Here is a 20,263-nt window from a genome sequence, read left to right as displayed (position 1 = left end):
AATACAGTTATTTAATTTCACAATATTACGTTTTTTATTTTTTTTATTTACAGTATTTCTGGTCAAATAAATGCTGCATTGGTGACCGTTTCAAAAACCTTTAAACATTTTAATTATTCCTAACTTTTTATAGGCAATTTTTCTATTTGAGCAATGATTTGATTTACAAACACAAACACACACACACACACACACATGCAGCAATATTTGTCAAGGCTGCTAGACATACTGTTTTACTGGAAGCTTTAAGCTAATTTATATATAAGATAACATTATTTCAGCTCCAATCAACACTTCATATGTAGTATTTATTATTTGCTAAGTGACTGTGTAATAAGTGGCTACTCTGCTTTGCTCCAGCGTCTTCATTAACCTGTCAGAGTTTATTTTGTGTTGATGTCCAAATGACTGTGATTATCCCTTACTTTGTCCTGGAGCCACATCCAGCAAGGCACTCCAGGGTTTACACACAATTCAGATCTCTCATCCAGATGTGTGATGTGTACACTCGCTGCAAAAACAGAGCTAATAAAGTTTCGGCAATACTGGTTTATGTGTATTTTTTTTTTCTCTTTCTCTGTTTCATAGTGGCTTTCGATTTTTGAAAAGTTTCATTTCCCCCCGTTTTGTTTATTTGCTTTTCTGTATTTTGTTCCGAACCAGCAGGACAGATTGTTGACCACAAACACAGGAGCCTACAGGGGATATTGACATTTACAGGCCACTGTTCGGCTGTGCCGGGATATTGAATGGAATCAAACGTTCAGTGTTCCTGCATAAGGGAATAAGGTGCCAAATGTTTTCTCCTGTGGAGCTGATAATGTTCACAAAAGAGACTTTTTTTATGGCCAGTCTTTCTGGTCAGTCGATTGGGACACACGCCTCCATCTGCGAAGCTCCACTAATTAATTCTTCTGTCCGTACGGAGTCATTTTGTATGGAATGCAAGAGGAAAATCAAACTTAATTGACCTTTGCATTGATATTTGATTTTGGCCAGATTGGGCCTTATCCTTTTAAATTGTAATTGCCTGTTCTTTTATATCAGCTTCTGTCCATAAATAACATCCTCTATCAACAGAAACTGAGATGAAGTGTGTGTTATCCCACAGAAACATGTGCAGTATGCTGGCTGGACAACTGATGAGAGATGCCTCCAGAGAGATCTAGTGTCCATGAGTTCAGTAAATGTCATTGCATCTCCACAGTAGACACACACCAACACATTGTGAAGAACATTTTCTAAATTTAACAAACTTTTTTCCACTATTAAGAACCTTCTGTGGAATAGAAAGGTTAAAGTTTCTTAATGGAATCATGCAAGCCAAAAAATAAGCTTTATTTTTTAGACTAAATGCATTTCATTTTCTCATGTTCATTTCGATTTAGTTCTACTTTGTTGCATTCAAATTTGATTTACAATTATGCTTCCTGTTTGCAACGTCATTTCAAATTCATTTAAAAGTAATTCTGAATTCAGATTTATGACTGACCTTTATTTGACTTCACTTGTACCAAACTCAGTTCATTTCCCTCATTTATAAGTTACAGAATGAATCTTTTGCACAGGTGTAATTATTTAGCTTCAGTCTATAGCTAATTCAAACTATAACATCTAAACTAGACATTAACATAGATAGTTATTTCATGATCCCCGTCTTTCATCCCTATTCACTCAAATTATTCCAAAAAATTGTGTATCTGCTATGAGCTCATTGTTTTTTATTTATGCAAATTAATTTCTTGTCATACAAAAAAACTTTTAATGTACAAGCCTCCACAGAAGCATGAGTAATCCTAAACTCATGCTTCTGTGGAGGTTCTTGTACATTAAACATTTTTTTTTTTTTTTTTTTTGTATGTTTAGGATTACCTTTAATTCTAAAGATATATGGCCTAAAAACCTGTAAGGGGACTTTGAGCAATCATCTTGTTTCTTAAATCTGATCGATCATGAGAAAGATGCAAATGCGATTCAAGTTCAGTGACTTTCTCGCACCGCCGAATGTCAAATCTTAGATTCAGGAGACTTGGCTCGTTTGGTTCTGTAACACAGGGGAACTTAAGCAATCAGAGAAAACCAAATGTGGTTTTCCTCTGATTTTCTGTTGAATAAATTCAGCAGGTGCAACACTAGAAAGAGTTTTTATTTTATTTTATGATTATTAATTTCAGAAAAACCGGTACATTGAAATTCAATGTCAGTTACTGAGGATTTATCGTGGAAAACTTTAAATAATCGTTTCTAATGCAGGGACTGCCTTTTACAAAGTAATGTATGCATATAGCCACAACTGTTATTCATGAGTAATGGAATGAGCAGCAGTGTTTCCAATACAGCTCAGCATATTTTGGAGGCATAAGATATTAAAGCGGCCAAGACAGTTAGCCCATGGCAAAATATTCCATTACAGCTGGATAAATCAGGGTATTAAATGCATTATTGAGGTAATATTCTGAGGCTGTTTTTAATTTCAGATGTTAGATTCACCTTCACATCCTCATCTAATGGTGCATCAAGTATTAAAATGTGCAGCTACGCTCAGATCAAAGAGTCGTCAAAATGACAGACTCGAGCCCCAGCGCTTAGACTCGTTGACGTTGAGGTAAACACTTCTGCAAGGTGAGGTGAAAATTCTGTGACAAATGTTTGAGTCAGTCTTTTAAACTGGCCTCCAGACATTCTGTTGTCATCAACTCCCCACCTCAAATTACAAATTTGTCTTTGTTAAACTTGTATCGAGGTTGTCAGGAAATGGTAGCTCTGTATTAGAGCAGATTCTGTTGCATGAATTTGCCCGAGTTTGATTCGTCACTAAAGCTAAGCAGGCTAGAGTCTGGCTACTCTGTGGATGGTAGACCCTTTGATAAAATATAGTTTAATGCTGGATTTAGTTTTATTCTGGTCAGCGGGGGGTGCTCATTCCCTGACATGTGTGGGTGTAATTTTCATAGTTTAACGATTTCCACTTCCGACTATAAAAAGTGGCAACATTTGGATAAAAGTTAAACCACACTTTTTAAAAAAGAGTGTCCTTCAGATGAGGTATTAAACTGGCCTCGTGACATCCTGTTGTCATTAGTTCCCCACCATAATAATGAATTTGACCTGATTGTTTAAGCAGGTAGTGCATCCTGATAGCTGTATTGAGGTTGTCAGGAAGCGCTACCCCTCTATTAGAGTAGCTTTTTTATACAAATGTAGCTGCTGCAGTCTGGTCCCTCACTAAAGCTAAGCAGGCCAAAGCCTGGTCAGTGCATCGGTGGGAGACTCTTTTTGAAAATGTAGCTTGCTGCTGCTGTAGCTAGGTTTAGTCCAGGCAGCAGGGCTGATACTGGCTTGAATGGGTGCAGACGTCCTAGTACAATGATGCAGATTTTAGACTCTAAAAAGGAGCATCCTTCAGATGAGGCATTAAACTGGCCTCGTGATATTGCCATCATCAATTCCCAACCTCAAATTACGACTTCTGCATTGTTTTCTTTTTGAAGCTGGTAACACATTCTGATGGCTGGTAGGCCGCTGTGAAAAAATAAAAAAATAAATAAGTACCTGCAGCTACTTTTAGTCCAGCCATCAGAGGGTGATCATTTCTTGACTTATGTGGGTGCAAAAGTCTTAGCATAAGGAATCGTACTTCAGAGTGTAAAAGAAGCAAGCTTTTGAGAAAGCGTTTGACCGGCACCTATTAACTGATAAAGCTGCTCCAATGGAGGGGTACCTCACTGTGTGGGAAGATTTGCATAACACCAGCGAAATGTTGACACAAAAGAAAGAAGGTGTAACTTTTATTCTGGTTGTAGTATTGTTGCTACTGCCACCATGTCATGGAGACTCTGTGTTTCATTGTGAAAGCAAAACTACTTAGTTTGGCCTTCTAAAAGATGACACAACTAGAAATCAGTGCTTAGGTTGTATTTACAACACTTTTCAAGAACAGTTCAACCCAAATATTCAAATGTGTGCAGCGTACAGACTGTTTCTTGAAGCTGGCAGAGTAACATTAGCTTACAATGCCAGCTGTTCTGACTCACAGTCTGTAAGTAAGTTTTCAAATGTAAAGAATTTGCCACTGACGATTCAAATGTGAGTTTTAAGTAGTATAGAGTAGCACTTGTTTTTGGCTTTCCTTTGATCACAAATGCAGACATGGTTTTATGTTTACACGACGTGATGTAACGCAATGCGTAAAAAGACAGTATAAGTCATTATAATCAGTAATTATGTCCCCACTGGATGCAAAAAAGGCCTACTTTCTAATGGGTTTTATTGGTTTTGCCTCGTTGCGCAGGGAACACGGAATCACAGTATGGTATTGGGCATAACATTTCCGTCACACACTTGAGGCATTTTGCCAATCACAACGCACTGGATAGCTGGCCAATTAGCATACATTTCGATTTTCAGAATGATGAGCTTAGCAAAAATTGCCATGTTTCAGAAAGGCGGAGAATAGAGGAGATACATTAATGTACGGTATGTGGAAAGGTTTATTATTAATATTTGTTGTTGTTTTTTTTACCTTTAACCGCATAAACACATTTCATTACAACAAATACACAAAATAATTTAAAAAATATCTTATTTTTAGCAATGTCATATGACCCCTTTAACCTAACTCCCACAAAGTATAAAAGTGGAGTTAAAGCTGCGGTAGGGAACTTTTGACGCTCTAGCGGTTAATAAACAGAACTGCTTGCGTCTTGCGGAAGAACATCGTAGCCGGAACTACTTCTCTCTGTTCATGTCTATGAAGAATCACAAAGGTACTGGGTTACTCCGCCGCGGTACCCCCGAAGCAATCTAAAATAGTCAGAATATAAACACTTATTATAGGTGCACCCTAGTGATTCAGGACAAGCTAAAAACACGGTTTGGAAAATGGATTTATGGTGTACTCGCTTATTATGTACATTTTTTTACATTTTGAACACAAACAAAGTTACGGACCGCAGCTCTGATTGGTTGTTTTTTACCGGGAGCGATGGAGTTTCTGCAAATGGGAATAGGACCATTGGGAGGAGCCAGAGGAGCTTGATTTTTTACAGATTATCTGTCTCATATTCTACTGTCAGGACATAATGACAGGTTTAACAAATATGTAAAAAATATTTTTTTTTTTACAAAAGTTCCCTACAGCACCTTTAATGCAGAAAAACAATTAATACATTTAAATAAATATATTTATATGCAAAAAAAAAAAAAAAAAAAAAAAAAAAAAGAAGTTGTGGCTTCATGTCTTTTATTAATGTTAATTTATTCAAGACCAAAATAACATATTCACAAAGAGTTCATTCAGTTGTCAGAGGGATGTTACAACATATTACAAAAACAGAACAATAGAAACACAACTTTCAAATATTTAGTATTTATATTCATGCTTCATCTGGGATTCAAGCCTAAAGTGACAGGTTCTGAAAATATGCCAATCATGTACACTAACCACTCCCCCTACCCACATGGAGGAATGACAAGCACAACATATATGTTATAGTTCATCAGTTCGCTTAACTCCTTTATTGTCAATGCTGTTCAGAGCAATACTTGAAAATGACCACTAGTTGTCAGTGTAGAGATGGGTGCCGAATTGTTTCGAAGAGTGCACATTTTCTTCGACTGTTTCAGTGTTTCATGAAGCCTCGCTCTGCCCACCACTAATTTAAATGGATCATATGATGTTGCTAAAAATAACATTATTTTGTGTATTTGGTGTAATGCAATGTGTTTTGGGGTTCATCAATGTTCATAAAACACTTTATTTTCCACATACTGTACATTATTGTTTCTCCTATATGCACTTCCTTTCTAAAACGTGTTGATTTTTACAAACCTCATCGTTTGGGGAAGGTGTGCTCTGATTGGCCAGCTGTCCAGTGCGTTGTGACTGGCCGATTGCCTCAATCCTGTGACAGAAATGTTATGTCCTTTACCATACTGTCATGCCATGTCCCAGTCAGAAAACACGTGCGACAAGACAAAAACATTAAAACCCATTATTAATGAGGCATTTGTTGCATCCAGTGGGGACATAATTACAGGTTATAATGAAAGGTGAATATGTGGTTTAAAAAAATAACATTACTTTCCACATACCATGAATAACTGTTTCTCCTTTATTCTCCATGTATAATGTGAATATAAATGCAAAGAGGAACATTTTCACTAAAACATCACTTTCATGTAATTGAAAATGCAGTTCAATAGGACTGACAAGTTCAAAATACTTCTAAAAAGTCGTTTTTAATGTATCCACTATGTAAGAGATGTTATCGTTTTCTTATTATCGGTTCTAGAACAAGAACCTTTAATGCCCGAAGGATTAACAGTCTATTAAGATCAAGGTGGTTTGGGATTGTATTCTCAGAGAATACAATAACTTCAGACAGATTTCTTACGTCTGTTGTACTATCTGGAATGGAAAGTGAAGGGAGAGATGATGTCTGGAATCATTTGGGGATCCAACTTCATCAAAAAGTTTTAGAACTCTCATGGAATTCCAAAAAAACCCTGTGAACTCACAACACTTTTCCTGACTTAAATGTCTCATTACTGGTGTCTGACTACATGCGCTGAACATTTTGGAGCATTATTGACATATATGGGTCACCATCATATTTATTCTAGCAAGGAGTGACACAGCCATATGTCTTCTGAAGCATGTGAACTGTTGCATGGAATAGTCAAGTCATTTTTGATAATTTGGATCATTTAAGAAAGCCAAAATTGAATTATTAATAACATTGGATCAATATTATGTAAGCCGTCTGATATTTAAGGAGAGCTATGAGACACACAAAATTCAGTAATAGTGGCTGATAATATACTTCAATTTCCTAATTCTTCACACATGATTGCTCCTATCATTGTTAATATTTATTCTTTATATCTAAATTAAAATCAATGGGATGATGTTATAATCTGTACATCAGAAGAACATTTTCTTATCTGGAATCATCGATGTGCCTCCTACAGTCTGCTGAATATTACTTTCAAAGGCCATCTGCCAAGGTCATGTGTCATAAGATGAAACATCAATGAGATATTCAATGCTTTCCAAGAACCCCACTTATGATATTGAATATGAACTTATAAGAATAATGGACATTCATCATATAAACTAAGACCCTTTTGGTCACCTGTCACTCTGTGTTAATTAACACTGAATCTAGAGAAGTATTCATGTGAGTGAAACTAGGCCTTAGGTGAGACTAGGTCCATTTTCATTCAAGTATGTGTATGGGCTTGTGAAATGCTTCCACGAAATAAGCATTTCTGCATTTGCAAATTCTTAAACTAATGTGTGACGATAACTCCTGACTTTCCACTACTTTACCTGAAGGTAAACAATAATGATAAATATGTAATTTGTTGGCTGATAAATCATCGTTGGCTGATGGTGGTAACTGATCAAAAAGATTTACATTAATTTTCATGTTGGGCATATGTTGAATATTTAACACTTCCATCTGCTCTGTAGACAAGCAAGTATATAGTCATAAATAAATGTATGAACCCCCCCACCACCACCACCATCCCCGCTTCCTGACCTGTGGCAGAGATGATTGGAAATATGACATTTACATGCTTTAATCATATATTTCTGATAAACACCCAACACATTTTATAAGATCCAAACACTGTGCGATGTATCAAGCTATTTATAATCTCTTGGGAACCAGCAAAAATATAATTTTACCTCATTAGTGTTTAGATCATATAAAAAAATGCATCTGGATTTTTGGCAAAGAAGTCTCAACTTCAAATAAATATGCACTAACCTTTGCACATAGTTCCTCAAGTGTTAGGAAAGATATTACGATGTGATCTGATAGCATATCATTTACTTTCTGATTTATTTACGAAAGAAAACAATTTTGTGTTTTGTTTTTTGAGATGTTTATTTAAAAATGGATATAGTTAAAATAAATACAAATAATGATTTAATAATAATAATAATAATAATAATAATAACAATAATAATAATAATAATAATGTACTCTTATGATAAAAAATAATTAATAAATAAAAACACACAACAATGTCAAAACAATACATAAAACCACAAATATAAATTTACTTATGTATTCCATGAAGAAAAAAAAAAAAAAAACACAAAGCATATAAATAATGATTACAAAACATTTTATTTTATTTTATTTTGAATAAATATATTTCTAAACTCAAAAAGACAATTTCACACACACACAAACAAATAATAATAATAAAATACACAATGATTACAAAATAATGCCTCAACAACACTAACAATATTACACACTGGCTTCAAAGCTAATGGCCATTAAATAAAAGCCACAAAATCTTCGGATGTGATGTCATGGCTTCTTTAAGCTATGTCACAGAAAGCCCCTCACATGATCATCAAGCGTTTCACAAAGACACCACACAAATTCATGAGATCTTGAGTGTTTTCTCTCAAGGTTCAAGGTGAGCGAATAATAGACTGAGAGGGGAAAGAGGGAGAAAAGAGAGACCGAAGGGGCGAGAGGGACAGATGGAGGAGTATATTGGATATGAAAGGCGGAAAGCTATTGTGTGACTGTATGGGACAGAGAAAGAGAGAGAATGAGTATGTGGATAGGTGAAAGAAGGAAGGACAGATTGAGAGATTAATCTAACCTATGGTGTAATGAGGCCTCGGTCTGACTGTCTTCCTCCGCAGATAGAGAAAAATCGACTGTATTTATGCTAACTTGCCATCTAGCATGTCTATTCCATGTACTGTCAGCCAGTTGTACCCTGTACCCCCGCCTTCAAAAATATAAAATAATGAAATAAACTTTAACAGAGGGATGCCCTATTAACTGAGATAGACAGAGTACTTTCTTAACCTGGCAAGAGCTATCTCTTGGGTCGAGTTCTGAAATAACAATGTTCAATGACAATGCTGCCAAATTCCCTGACTATTACCAAGATCTGTGGAAAGCCATGCCCCAATCATTTCATTCCTGGAACGAGAAAAATAGTAAGCAACAGAGCAAATGCGGATAGGAAATCCAACATACACCCACATAGATTCAACTTACTTCCTGTTGAGGTGGACTTCAGCTGATGCCATGTTTGTGTGAACATGAAGAGTGTGAATTTCTGGCAGTAATCATCTGTTGAGGTTTGTCTCGTGCAACCCAAATTGTATGTTTTAAACATGTTTTCAACAAAATTGTAAATATTCAATGAAGTGATAAATAATGACAGCACTTGTGTTTTGTCATTGATCCTAGACAAAATATATGGGGAGACATATATATGTGACCTAAAACTAAACTAACTGTAAATAATTTTCAGTATTTGAAATAAAATATAAATGTTACATGAAACATTTTAACCTTTTGAAAAAAGTACCCGCTTAAAGTACCAAAATAGTATATATATATATATATATATATATATATATATATATATATATATATATACAAACACATTACAAAATCACTGAGATAGCAAGTAACAATTTTAATTAAATGTGAAATTTAGAAGTTTGAAAAACTGAAATAATAGTTTATTGTAAAACGTACTTCTTTAATTTTACAGCTTTGATTTTTTGTATTTTTATTTTTATTTTTTTTTTTTATACAGAGTAAAACTAAAAAGTTGAATCACACAAACTGCTGCTGTATTTCAAGAAACACCTCTGGCCGAAAAGATGGAAAATATGCAGCTTTGATGAATGTGTTTGTTTCTGTGTTTGTTTCCCATATGTTTAAAGCTCTAAACTAAAAAGCTCTAGCTAGTGATAATTAAAGCAACACCAGTGGGAGTATCTTTCATAAATCAAAGTTTGATTACTGAATTCAAATCCTCCGCCACTGGGAGAATTTATGTATTTATGTGTCTGCAGAGCTACATGGGAACACAGCCTTGGGCTAAATATAGATTCCCTTATAAATAGCAACTATCATTTACACTGTATCAGAGTGTAGACATCCACTTGTCATTCCACAATTACAATTCCCCAGTCAGTTGGTGAAGGACAGCTTTTGTGTGTGTGTGTGTGTGTGTGTGTGTCTGTTTGTTTAGATGAGTGAATCAGACCAAACACATTGAATCTGTTCCCTGATTCGCTGCTGTACCAGACACTGATTTTCAGTCATTTTCAGAAAGGACTAAGCAAATTCAAAGCCATTTCACCCTTTCACAGATCTAGCCAGCAAACATGTCACGCAGTCGCATGGCTCCAAAAACCCAAAGCACCTTTGTGCCTCTGTTTATAGAAAGACTTGAGAGGCCAGTGATGGCATTACAATTTGTCGCCTGAAGTTTTCCTTGTGTAGCAGCTCAATTTGCCCCCAGCTCACACCAGCTGTGCACATTTTGCCCAAAGACACTAATGACAACAACATATCATTAGAAACTCAGGATCCACAACTGTACTGTGAACATGTAGTGTGAATCCCAAAATATAACAGACGGGAATCCATATCTGATGTACAAAAATACATTTATTTGAAACAATTCCAAAATGACAGTAGTTTTCCATAGAAATATTGAAATAAAGATGTAACAATAACCATGAGTCATGCAGCTGTAGATGCATTTGTGCGACAGGAAATAAGTTTTACAATTATTTGCTAGTCAAAACATTTCTGGTTTTCTATCACTCATAAATCATATGGCGAGTCTCGTTTCAACCAGCTTCATTTTGCTTTAATGCTTATAGTGTTGTTATTGTTACAAAGTCATGATTTGTTTTACAAAGAGAGTGTCAGTGGAGCCAATAAAACCTGATGGATATCATACAGCTCCACTGAATGAGGGAGAGAGGGCTCATTAACACACAATGGCACTCAATAAATAAGCTTAAAGAACAGAGATAGTTGTTTAATGTCAGCAAATGCTTTTCTACATTACAAAGAGATTCTCATTAACCTTAGTTGGCAGGTTAGAACAAGTGCTCAGCTCTCCAGACTAACCAGAACTTTTACACTGAAGGTGAAAATGCTGCATGTGCGACAAAATCACAGCCTATAGGAACCTTTTCCTGTTTGACATACAGCTGTGGAGCTGTTGTCAATGCAACTGAAATGTTCCCAGGCCCAGACAGGTAGGAATGTTAAAATAGTCCATGTGTCATCAGTGGTTACATCTTAATATTATGAAGCTGCAAACATACTTTTAAACGCAAAGAAAACAAAAATAAAAACTTTGTTCAATGATTTCTTCTCTTCCGGGTCAGTCTCTGTCGGCATTCACGAGAGCTCCACGAAGCATGCGTGAGCATTCCTCTGCTTGTAAACAAGGAAGGTTCAAGCGTAATAAACACTTTTTTTTCTCACTTTCACTGACTGTCATATGTGGAAGCCGTTCCGGTGGATGACGTAAGACATTGACATTGCAGGATAAGTGACGAATGCAGAGACAAAACAAAGCAAAAAGCTTAGAATTAGAAACAAGGATTTGTAAAGAAAAATGACGAAGGATTTCGATATAAGCCAAGAAGAGACTGGTTTTCCTTTACTAAAGTAAGGGAACTTTCTCAGAGGCACGGGTATGACGCATCCATCCTACGTCATCTGCCTGAACGTCTTCCGTATAGCACAGTCAGCGAAGTGAGAAAAAAGTATTTATTACGTTTGAAATATGGATATTTATCTAAAAAAATGCAGGGTTTGCTAAAATGATGACTTTATTCACCCACTGGGGCTGTGTGAGGGACGTTTTATCATGGATGTGTTCTCTTTATTTAACATCTTCTGAACTGTTGACAACCAACACCCACTCCCCCCATTGAAAGGATCGGAGGGGCCAGGACAATTTTTAATATAACTCTGATTGAATTTGTCTATAAGAAGAAAGTCACATACACCTAGGATGCTTTGAGGGTGAGTAAGACACAGTCACCCTTAAATGACATAATTTACATTTTTAGGTGAATTATACCTTTAATTGTTAGCCTTTTTTGAGTGTGGGTGCATCAGAACCCAAGAGGACAACAAAACACCTTGCTGCTTGTAAATTTTAATAGGTGAAGTGAACTAGGACACATTGTTAGATTTAGGTGAGTTGGGGACATGAGTAAAAAAAAAAAAAAAAAAAAAATAGGGCCGGGACACTTTAACGCGTTAATTGAGATTAATTAATTACACAAAAAATAACGCGTTAACTAAGATTAATTAATTACAGAAAAAAATTTCCCGCATTTTTAATAACTTATTTTTGCACCGCGGAACGTTTCTCACTGGATTTGTTTTTCGGCGGACCGATTATACTGAAGCACCAACTAGCGTTCGCTTCGCATATCACTGCAGCACATCGAGCCTCAAGTATCACCTCAACGCAAAACATATAGCAGCTAGCGTGGACTTTATGTTGAACTATTTATTATTTTGTTGGTGCAACAGTTTATGTTGAACTCTTTATTGTTTTGGCCAAGGTTATTGAGAGTTGGACTTAGTATGTTATGGCCTCTGAAGCAACAGAGAGATGTTTTCTAATAGTCAGTGTTTCCAATGTTCTGAATGTAATGGGCTAGGTGCACAAGATGGTGCCGGTGAGCTTCAGCGACGCGAGTGTGTGCGTACTTATTTCCGGTCTTGCGATGCTCGCATTGACTGTAAGGGAAACTTGCATACGAAACTTGGCTAGATGTATATAATTAATGTTTTTCAAATTTAACAGCGGATAGTGGTATATCAAAAACATGGGGAAACATCCTCCCTATATTTTGCGTACCTCTGTGGGGAAATTCATCAAGATACAACTCGGAGATTGCGTTATTCTTCTGTTGATTATGCGGATCAGCGTCAAGTCAGGTTAATCAGTCCACAGGGATTTCTTCTTTCAAACACAAACCTCTCAAATATGCAATACTTTTCATTTTCGAAGAGCTGGTTTTGTTCTGTTATGTAAGATAAATGTTTCTGACTGTCAGACGCACAGAGATTTCTGATAAAGCATGTTTTATTAACTTTATTTGATAACATAATTTATAACTACCTGTACAATTAAACATAATATAATTATGGTAGGTTTGCCTTAAATAAAAGATCGCTGTTTGCATTCATGTGCATTTTTATCTGTGTATTTGTTTGTGAAAGATCTGCATCATAAATCATTATCTGTCTATGAGCAGCCATGTATATATTGTTATTGTTTTGCATTAATTATCAGATTAAACAGATATAAAAATTAGTCACGTATTTTTTACTGTGTAAAATGATAAAATATGTTGTGAAAATAACGATGAAACAGACTGATGTATATGTACAATTGAGAAATGGATACTTCCGAAGATAAATCGCAGCCCACGTCTCACAAGGTAAATATTTAATATATATATAAAAAAAATAATAATAATGCAAACATTTTCGAGAAATAAGTAATTTGTACATTTACATATTTGGTAAGATAAAATACATTATATAGCGGTGTATACACACCATGAGTTCAACTTTCATCTCGTGAACAGTAGTGAACATTAGTGTATTTAATTCATTCACCAGACCCAAACATAGACAAGTTTCAAATCCACTGGCTCAGTTAACATTTGTAGTATAGTGATAATAGCAGTGTATATCTTATTTGCATATGAAGTGATATTATAAATCCTGTAAACATATAGAAGGTAATATTTTGACTTCTCCAGTTCTCTGCACTGACTTTAAGCACAACCGGAAATATCTACGCACACACTCGCAAGACCGGAAATCCAAGATGGCCGAGATATGCAACTAGCCCATTGGCAGTATTGTGTTTTACTTAAAAAACTCTTTACAGAAGGTTCCAGCACCTATAAGCTTCCTGGATTTCTGAAATGTACTATTTCTAAATTGTTTCTAAATATGCTATTGCTACACTTAATGGCAAAAATTGCACTGGTCTGCTAGACTTGGTTGAACAAAAATAAACAATATTTTGTTGCTTAAGCTTATGTATTCAGTCATTATTCAATGGTATACTATAAATCCATGTGAAAAAAAATTACTTCTCACTGTTCTCAGGTCAAATATTTTTATGCGATTAAAATGCGATTAATTTCAATTAATTAATTACAAAGCCTCTAATTAATTAGATTAATTTTTTTAATCGAGTCCCGGCCCTAAAAAATAATAATAATAAAGAAATAATAATTGTTACTATTAGAGTGAGACAACAACTGTGGTGAAAGAGGGACACTAAGCTAACCTCAAGAGAATATGCGACAGGATGGTAAAGTACCAGCTTTCCCCCGTTCCCTCAGCTCAGGGCATATGCGTAATTGCATGCTGACTTCAGCAAACTGTACAGCCTCTGAGAAGTCGAGATTAAGGGTAAAACACTGTTTCATGTCACATGGCTTTAGACTGTGCAGACATCGTGCATTAAACAAGTCCCTGTAGCCCATTTTAAGTTCTTTTATGGAGGATAAGCATATGTGTAAAGCATAAACCACACGCCTGTATGCATCTGTAGAGACTATGCTCAGGCTTTCAAATGCAAAGCTGTTTTCAGAGGCTAGAGTTATTCAAAAAGCTGAAAACAAAAGAAATGCCAAGTTTACTTCCTTAAAGGGTATGCAAAGTTGGCCTAGATCTGTAGACTTGAATTTGCACATACTCTACAGTTTGGAGTCAGTAGGTCTTTTTATTGTTAAAAAGAAGCTAAAAGAAGTCTCTGATGCTCACCAAATCTTATAATATTAGTATAAGTTATTTTAAAATGTCATTTATTCCTGTGATATCAAAGCTAAATTTTCAGCATCATTACTCCAGTCTTCAGTGTCACATGATCCTTCAGAAATCATTGTAATACGCTGATTTGATGCGTACTTAACATTTCTTAATATGATCAGTGTAAAAAAGAGTTGTGCTGCTTTTTTTTGGGTTGGGGGTTGGGGTGACACATTTTCTTTCCTGGATGCTTTGAACAGAACAGATTTGAGATAGTATGAATAATATAGATTTGAGATATTATGAATAATATATAATTTGTTCCAAAACCTCGCTAGGTAGGCAGCATTTTAAGGCATCATAGAGCTCTGATTTTTAAACCCATTAATGCCCATTTATAACCCATTAATCTCAAATCATTATTCATGCAATTCTTATTGCACTGTAAATACATTCATGACACTTCTGAACTGTAAATATACCTAAATGACACAGCTTCTGTAAACAATGTTATAACCATTGGTATATTGTAAAATTAAAAAATGTGCAATAAATAACTCAATTTTAATCACCTATGAGTTGAGTGTCTTTATGGAGGAGCCCTATTTTATGACAGACACAGAAATGCTGCCTACGGAGATAATTCCAGAACAAAGGTTATGTTTAAGACAGCTCAAAAATATAGTATAAACGTACGGTGCATCCACTAATTAAAATTTTAAAAATAAAAAATGATTTCACACATTAACATATGTTTTATACTTGTTCATATTTTTTAGTATAATAATTTACTTTTTAATTTTTAATACTATTACATCTGATTATTCTGTCTCTCACGAAAAAAAATAAAAATAAAATATTTTTTGAATAGAACTTTGTACTCAACATTGTTGGGGAAAGTTTCTTTTAAAAGTAGTCCATTACAACATTGCGTTACTCCATAAAAAAGTTACTAACTATGTTACTTAGTTACTTTTTATGGAAAGTAATGCATTACGTTACTTTTGCGTTACTTTTTAAATCTGGACAGGGCTTTCTTGTTTGTTTTTAAAATACAAAAAATCAGTTTTTGGCAAATATAAAAGCCTTTTCACACCAAAAGTGAAATGAATACACCTCGGGCTGAAGGGAAAGTAAATTTACGTCTGTGAACTGTAAATATACCTAAGATTTCTCTCAACATGGGAAAAGGAGAGATGTCAATCAATAAATTGGGAAAACAAGTAAATAGCGTTACTTATTTGAAAAAGTAACTCAGATATTCTCTTGTAAATTAAAAAGTATTGTGTTGCTTTACTAGTTACTTGACAAAAGTAATCTGATTACGTAACTCGTATTACGGTTACTTGTAATGCGTTACCCCCAACACTGCTCATAAAACATTTTTTACATGAAAATGAAGAAGCACAATGTTTCGGTTTGTACTGTAATATATCACTGATTGAGTAGAACAGTTATTAATTGTTTGGAGAGTTATTTTGGCCAAAGTCACTTATATTCTGATATATTGCTACACATTTACAATGGGATCTAAGAAACCACCCACTTATTATTCATGAATTAGATTCATTTTGTGTGACACAGGCGATCAACTCCTATACAAAATGTCTGACGATATACTGAAACACTGGTCCCTATAGATTCAACTTTAAATCTGAGGTCAAAATCCAAAATGGCAACATTGAAGCATATGCAATACGTATTTACTTTGTGTGTATGTGTGTGTGTTTGTAAAATGAATTAATAATAATAATAACAACAATAATAATAATAATAAACTATTTACAGCACTGGCGTATCTACAGCACATCAATGATTCACTGTTTGGATTCGTAACACCCTCTTTCTGAAATGAATATCAGACTGTGTCCAGTGAAGTCCAGTCTTCACTATTATATTTACAGTATAAGATCATGAAATGAAACACACTTGCTGTATATACAAATAAATTAAAACTTCAGACCTATTGATAATATTGTACAATTCAATGTGTTTTTTCCCAATGCCTGGGAGATGAGACACATTAAAAATGCATGTAAATTTTTTTTTAAAAATAAAATAATAATAATATTATCTAAATCATGGCTGTGTTAACATTTGAGCGAGGCCAGCTATCATGAGACACATTATTGAAAAGGCATTCTTATTTGTAAGGCATTCACTTAAAAAGCAAAATGATTCTTTAAGCCATTTATCTAGAAAATTTTCAAAAGAACAAGCTAAATGTAAAAAAAAAAAAAAAAAAAAAAAACTTGTGGAATACACATGGACAGTATATATGAGGAGCTTACAAGAAATTACATTTATCTGAAGGCATGTTAGATTTATAACATTTTCCAGAAAAATATCAAGCTCTTTTGTGTCTATGGTTGTATATCAAGAGATTTATTCCACAAAACATTCTCAACGTTTGATATTTCATGGACTTTTAACTAAATTTGAGCTCCAAAAAAAAGCTTTGCTATAGAGACGTGATTCTTAATAGTTATATTCCTGCTTTGTAGAGGTACTGTACAAAAAGCTTGCCTCCAAATTGACATTTTATCACAGTGCTTTTGGAAAGGAATCTCACATCTGGACTGAAAAGTTCACATTTGAGTCCACATCTCTTCACCTTTATGTGAAGGCTAGATAGGCAAGAGAAATGTGTAATTAAAAGTTGAAATGTTTCAAAAACCACCAATTTAGAAGATCGCAGTGTAGAATTGCTCACATGAAGGCAAAGCTGTAATATAGAGGGGTATATAAACATTGTTGGCTTGTTTGCATGCTTCAGCTGCAATTTTGTTCCCTCAGTTATAACAAATATAAAAATGACATGACCTACTGAAGAGATTAAAAACCCCAAAATGAATATAGACACTAAATGTACTCTTCACAATGTGTGAAAAATTAGTTTGAACAGTTAAACCAACTTGGCATAAATAAGTTCTGACCCCAAAAAAATCACAATTGTTTGATACTAAAAGTCACTTTTTTCCCCCACAATGTCAATCTGGAAAAACCCATCTGACCCAGGCTAACAAATTCAATAACATTCAAAGGAAATGCACTGGGAAAACCCGATGTAGTGGCTTTCCTCCCAATTTTCCACTATGCTCATTGCTCTGTAATATTCAGAACAAAACTTTTGGAATTTCAAATGTTGGCAAATTTTCCTCATTTCTCAACCAAAAAATGTTTTCAGCAACTTGTACAGTTTAAGTCGATCCTTATATCCCACACAGATCATAACAAACAAGACACCCATGCACATCCGAACTCCTTAGAAAACTATTAACAATGACAGTGTTTTGAAATTACAAAAAGAGCAAAAAAGGAAAACTGTCAACCTTTAAAATTGTGATACCTCTGTACACATTATTACAATATGCCTCCAGCTTCTTTCCTGAAGTTTTCAGACACTCGTGCAGTTCGGGATCTCCCTTGTGCTTTCACAGGTGTTGATCACACCGCCTACTTGTTGAAAACACAGAAATGACACCTTAGCTTTCAAAATTTAACTTCAACGAAACAAAACTGACTGTATGTATTTTCTTAACACATGTCCCTGGAAGATTATTCAGAGGAAAAAATATGAAATAACCTTGCATTTAATCTAAATAACTTTATGAAACAACTTATCTTCTACTTTTAGCACTGAATGAAATCTCATTGGATTAAATCAAGTCTTAACATGACTTCTAGTTGAACATATTGTTTTCCTTTGAAATGCATAACATTATAGAAGTAAATCCATAGTGAATGCCATTTTGTGTTATTTTTAAATGCTTGATTATACGCCCAACTATACATTACTCAACTATAAATAAACAAACTAGAATGTTTATTTTATTTTTTTTTTGTGATAAGAGTCATTAAACATTTATCCTGGTGAAGGCAAGCGAGAATTATACTTTTTTTTTTTTTTTTACTTTATTTAAAAAAAATACTGAATTTTAAGCTTAAAACAAAACAAGTTTTATCTTGCACAAATTATTTTATTATTATTGTCATTATTACTTTTCTAAACATCTCACTCACGTTTGGCACGGGCCTCCAGCTCTTTCTCCATCAGTTCTTTCTGGGTGGAGAACTCACTGATTTTTGGTGTGGCGTCATTCTGGCCCACCGTACTGATCATCTCCTGCTCTTTCTCATGGTTCACCTCCGCGTAGATGTTAATCCAGGGGATTTTTCTGCAGAACAAGTTTTTGTTGGGAAAATCAATCTGCGTTCTTTTTCAAATGTGTAGAGTAATTTATTTGGCCACTGGTGGCACCAAACTGCACATTTGTGATCATTTTGCGTGAGCAGAAATAAAAAAAATCTCAAATCCAATTACCAAAAAAGACAAATATGAAAAAAATCTGTGCCTATTTCAGTGGCAAATTGACATAATATGCATGACAGCACAAGGTGAGGGCTGTGCACATGGAAACTGGTTAATCTGCAATAAAAGAAGGTATTCAATATCATATGACTGCAATCACAATCCTTTATTGTTTTCCTGAAATAATGATAATAGTGATAATTGCTGATTATATTTAATAGAATTTAATTTAACACTGCCCAGGCAATCAGAGGTACCAAGAAGCAAAATGCATTCGCCACTTGTCTTGATAACACTGCAGGATAACCTGAAAGGAATTAGAGAGGTGTTTTTGTAATTCCCCCAAATTTCATTGTGTACTTTTCCAAAACACTGACCCCAGTGTAATGTGTTTGCTATTTTCAAAAGCTCATTTTATAATTTTAGGAATTAGAATAAGTGTCTCCGTTTTGCTTTTTTTCTGCTTTCAAATTGCTATTAATTTTGCGAGCTAATTGCTTTGTTTTTCCAAGTGTAACATTTCCATAACTACACTTCCTTGTAGAAAATGACTTGGGGAGGAGAAAAATTATATCCATTATTAATGATTGTTTCAACATTTCAATACAAGCCTTTTCCATTTGAATTATTTTGAGACCAAATAAATTATTCAAAGAGCTACAAAACAGATTTCCAGCAGAGGAACCATGGCTGCATATTAAACAATTCATTGATAATTTCCGGCACTTTCAGGAAACTGATTTTTATTTTTATTTATTTTTCTACCATATCCAAACTAATAACTACATTTTACAACTTGAGTATGAGTAAAAATAGCACTCTCGAAATATCCTATGTACAAAGGAAAGTTGCTCCTGATTCCTTCCCATCAAAATCTTACTTTATATTTTATCTTATAGAAACAAGAACTATGGTGTGCATGAAAATAAATTAAGTTCAATGGCTCGTGTCCTGGTAAAAAAAAAGAATAAGTGATGTAAAAAAAAATTTTTTGCATGTATGTACCTCTTAAATTTGTAGATAAGAAATACAGCTAAACCCAAAAACACCACAGACAGAAGCATCAGCATAGCAGAACTGCTGTGTCTCGGGATGGAGTCAACCAGTGGAGCTGTGACAAAGACAAACACAAGTGTTAAGACATTTGGTGCAAATCTAAGACCTTTTATCATGAGCGAATTAAAGAACAACTGAACTCGAATCATTATAGCAAATCTTCTGTGACATAATTTCCACAAATACCCTTCAGCTTTCCCAGGGATTTCTGCCAATTGTTGGCCTGTTGTTGAAAAACAACATGGATCCTCTGACCTTTCCGAACGAATCCTGAACGCTTTCCAGAACTTTG

At 34.7% G+C, this 20,263-nt stretch overlaps 1 protein-coding gene across 1 annotated transcript in view; it reads right to left on the bottom strand.

Moving 5' to 3' along the window:
• Positions 1–16,831: 16,831 nt before the first annotated feature.
• The window catches only part of sorcs3a (sortilin related VPS10 domain containing receptor 3a), a 193,477-nt gene continuing 190,045 nt past the window's right edge, over positions 16,832–20,263 (bottom strand). Inside the window, exons 25-27 of the mRNA XM_026201873.1 lie at positions 19,921–20,026; positions 18,627–18,781; positions 16,832–18,059 (exon numbers count right to left, since the gene is read on the bottom strand). Coding sequence (XP_026057658.1) covers positions 18,001–18,059; positions 18,627–18,781; positions 19,921–20,026 — 320 coding nt within the window. The 3' untranslated portion in view covers positions 16,832–18,000. The remainder of the gene's footprint in view (positions 18,060–18,626; positions 18,782–19,920; positions 20,027–20,263) is intronic.

This window comes from Carassius auratus, chromosome 1 (assembly GCF_003368295.1).
Source record: "Carassius auratus strain Wakin chromosome 1, ASM336829v1, whole genome shotgun sequence".
In the NCBI taxonomy this organism is placed as follows: domain Eukaryota; kingdom Metazoa; phylum Chordata; class Actinopteri; order Cypriniformes; family Cyprinidae; genus Carassius; species Carassius auratus.
The sequence above is the reverse complement of the archived record's forward strand: the minus strand, read 5'-3'. Positions and strand labels throughout refer to the sequence as shown.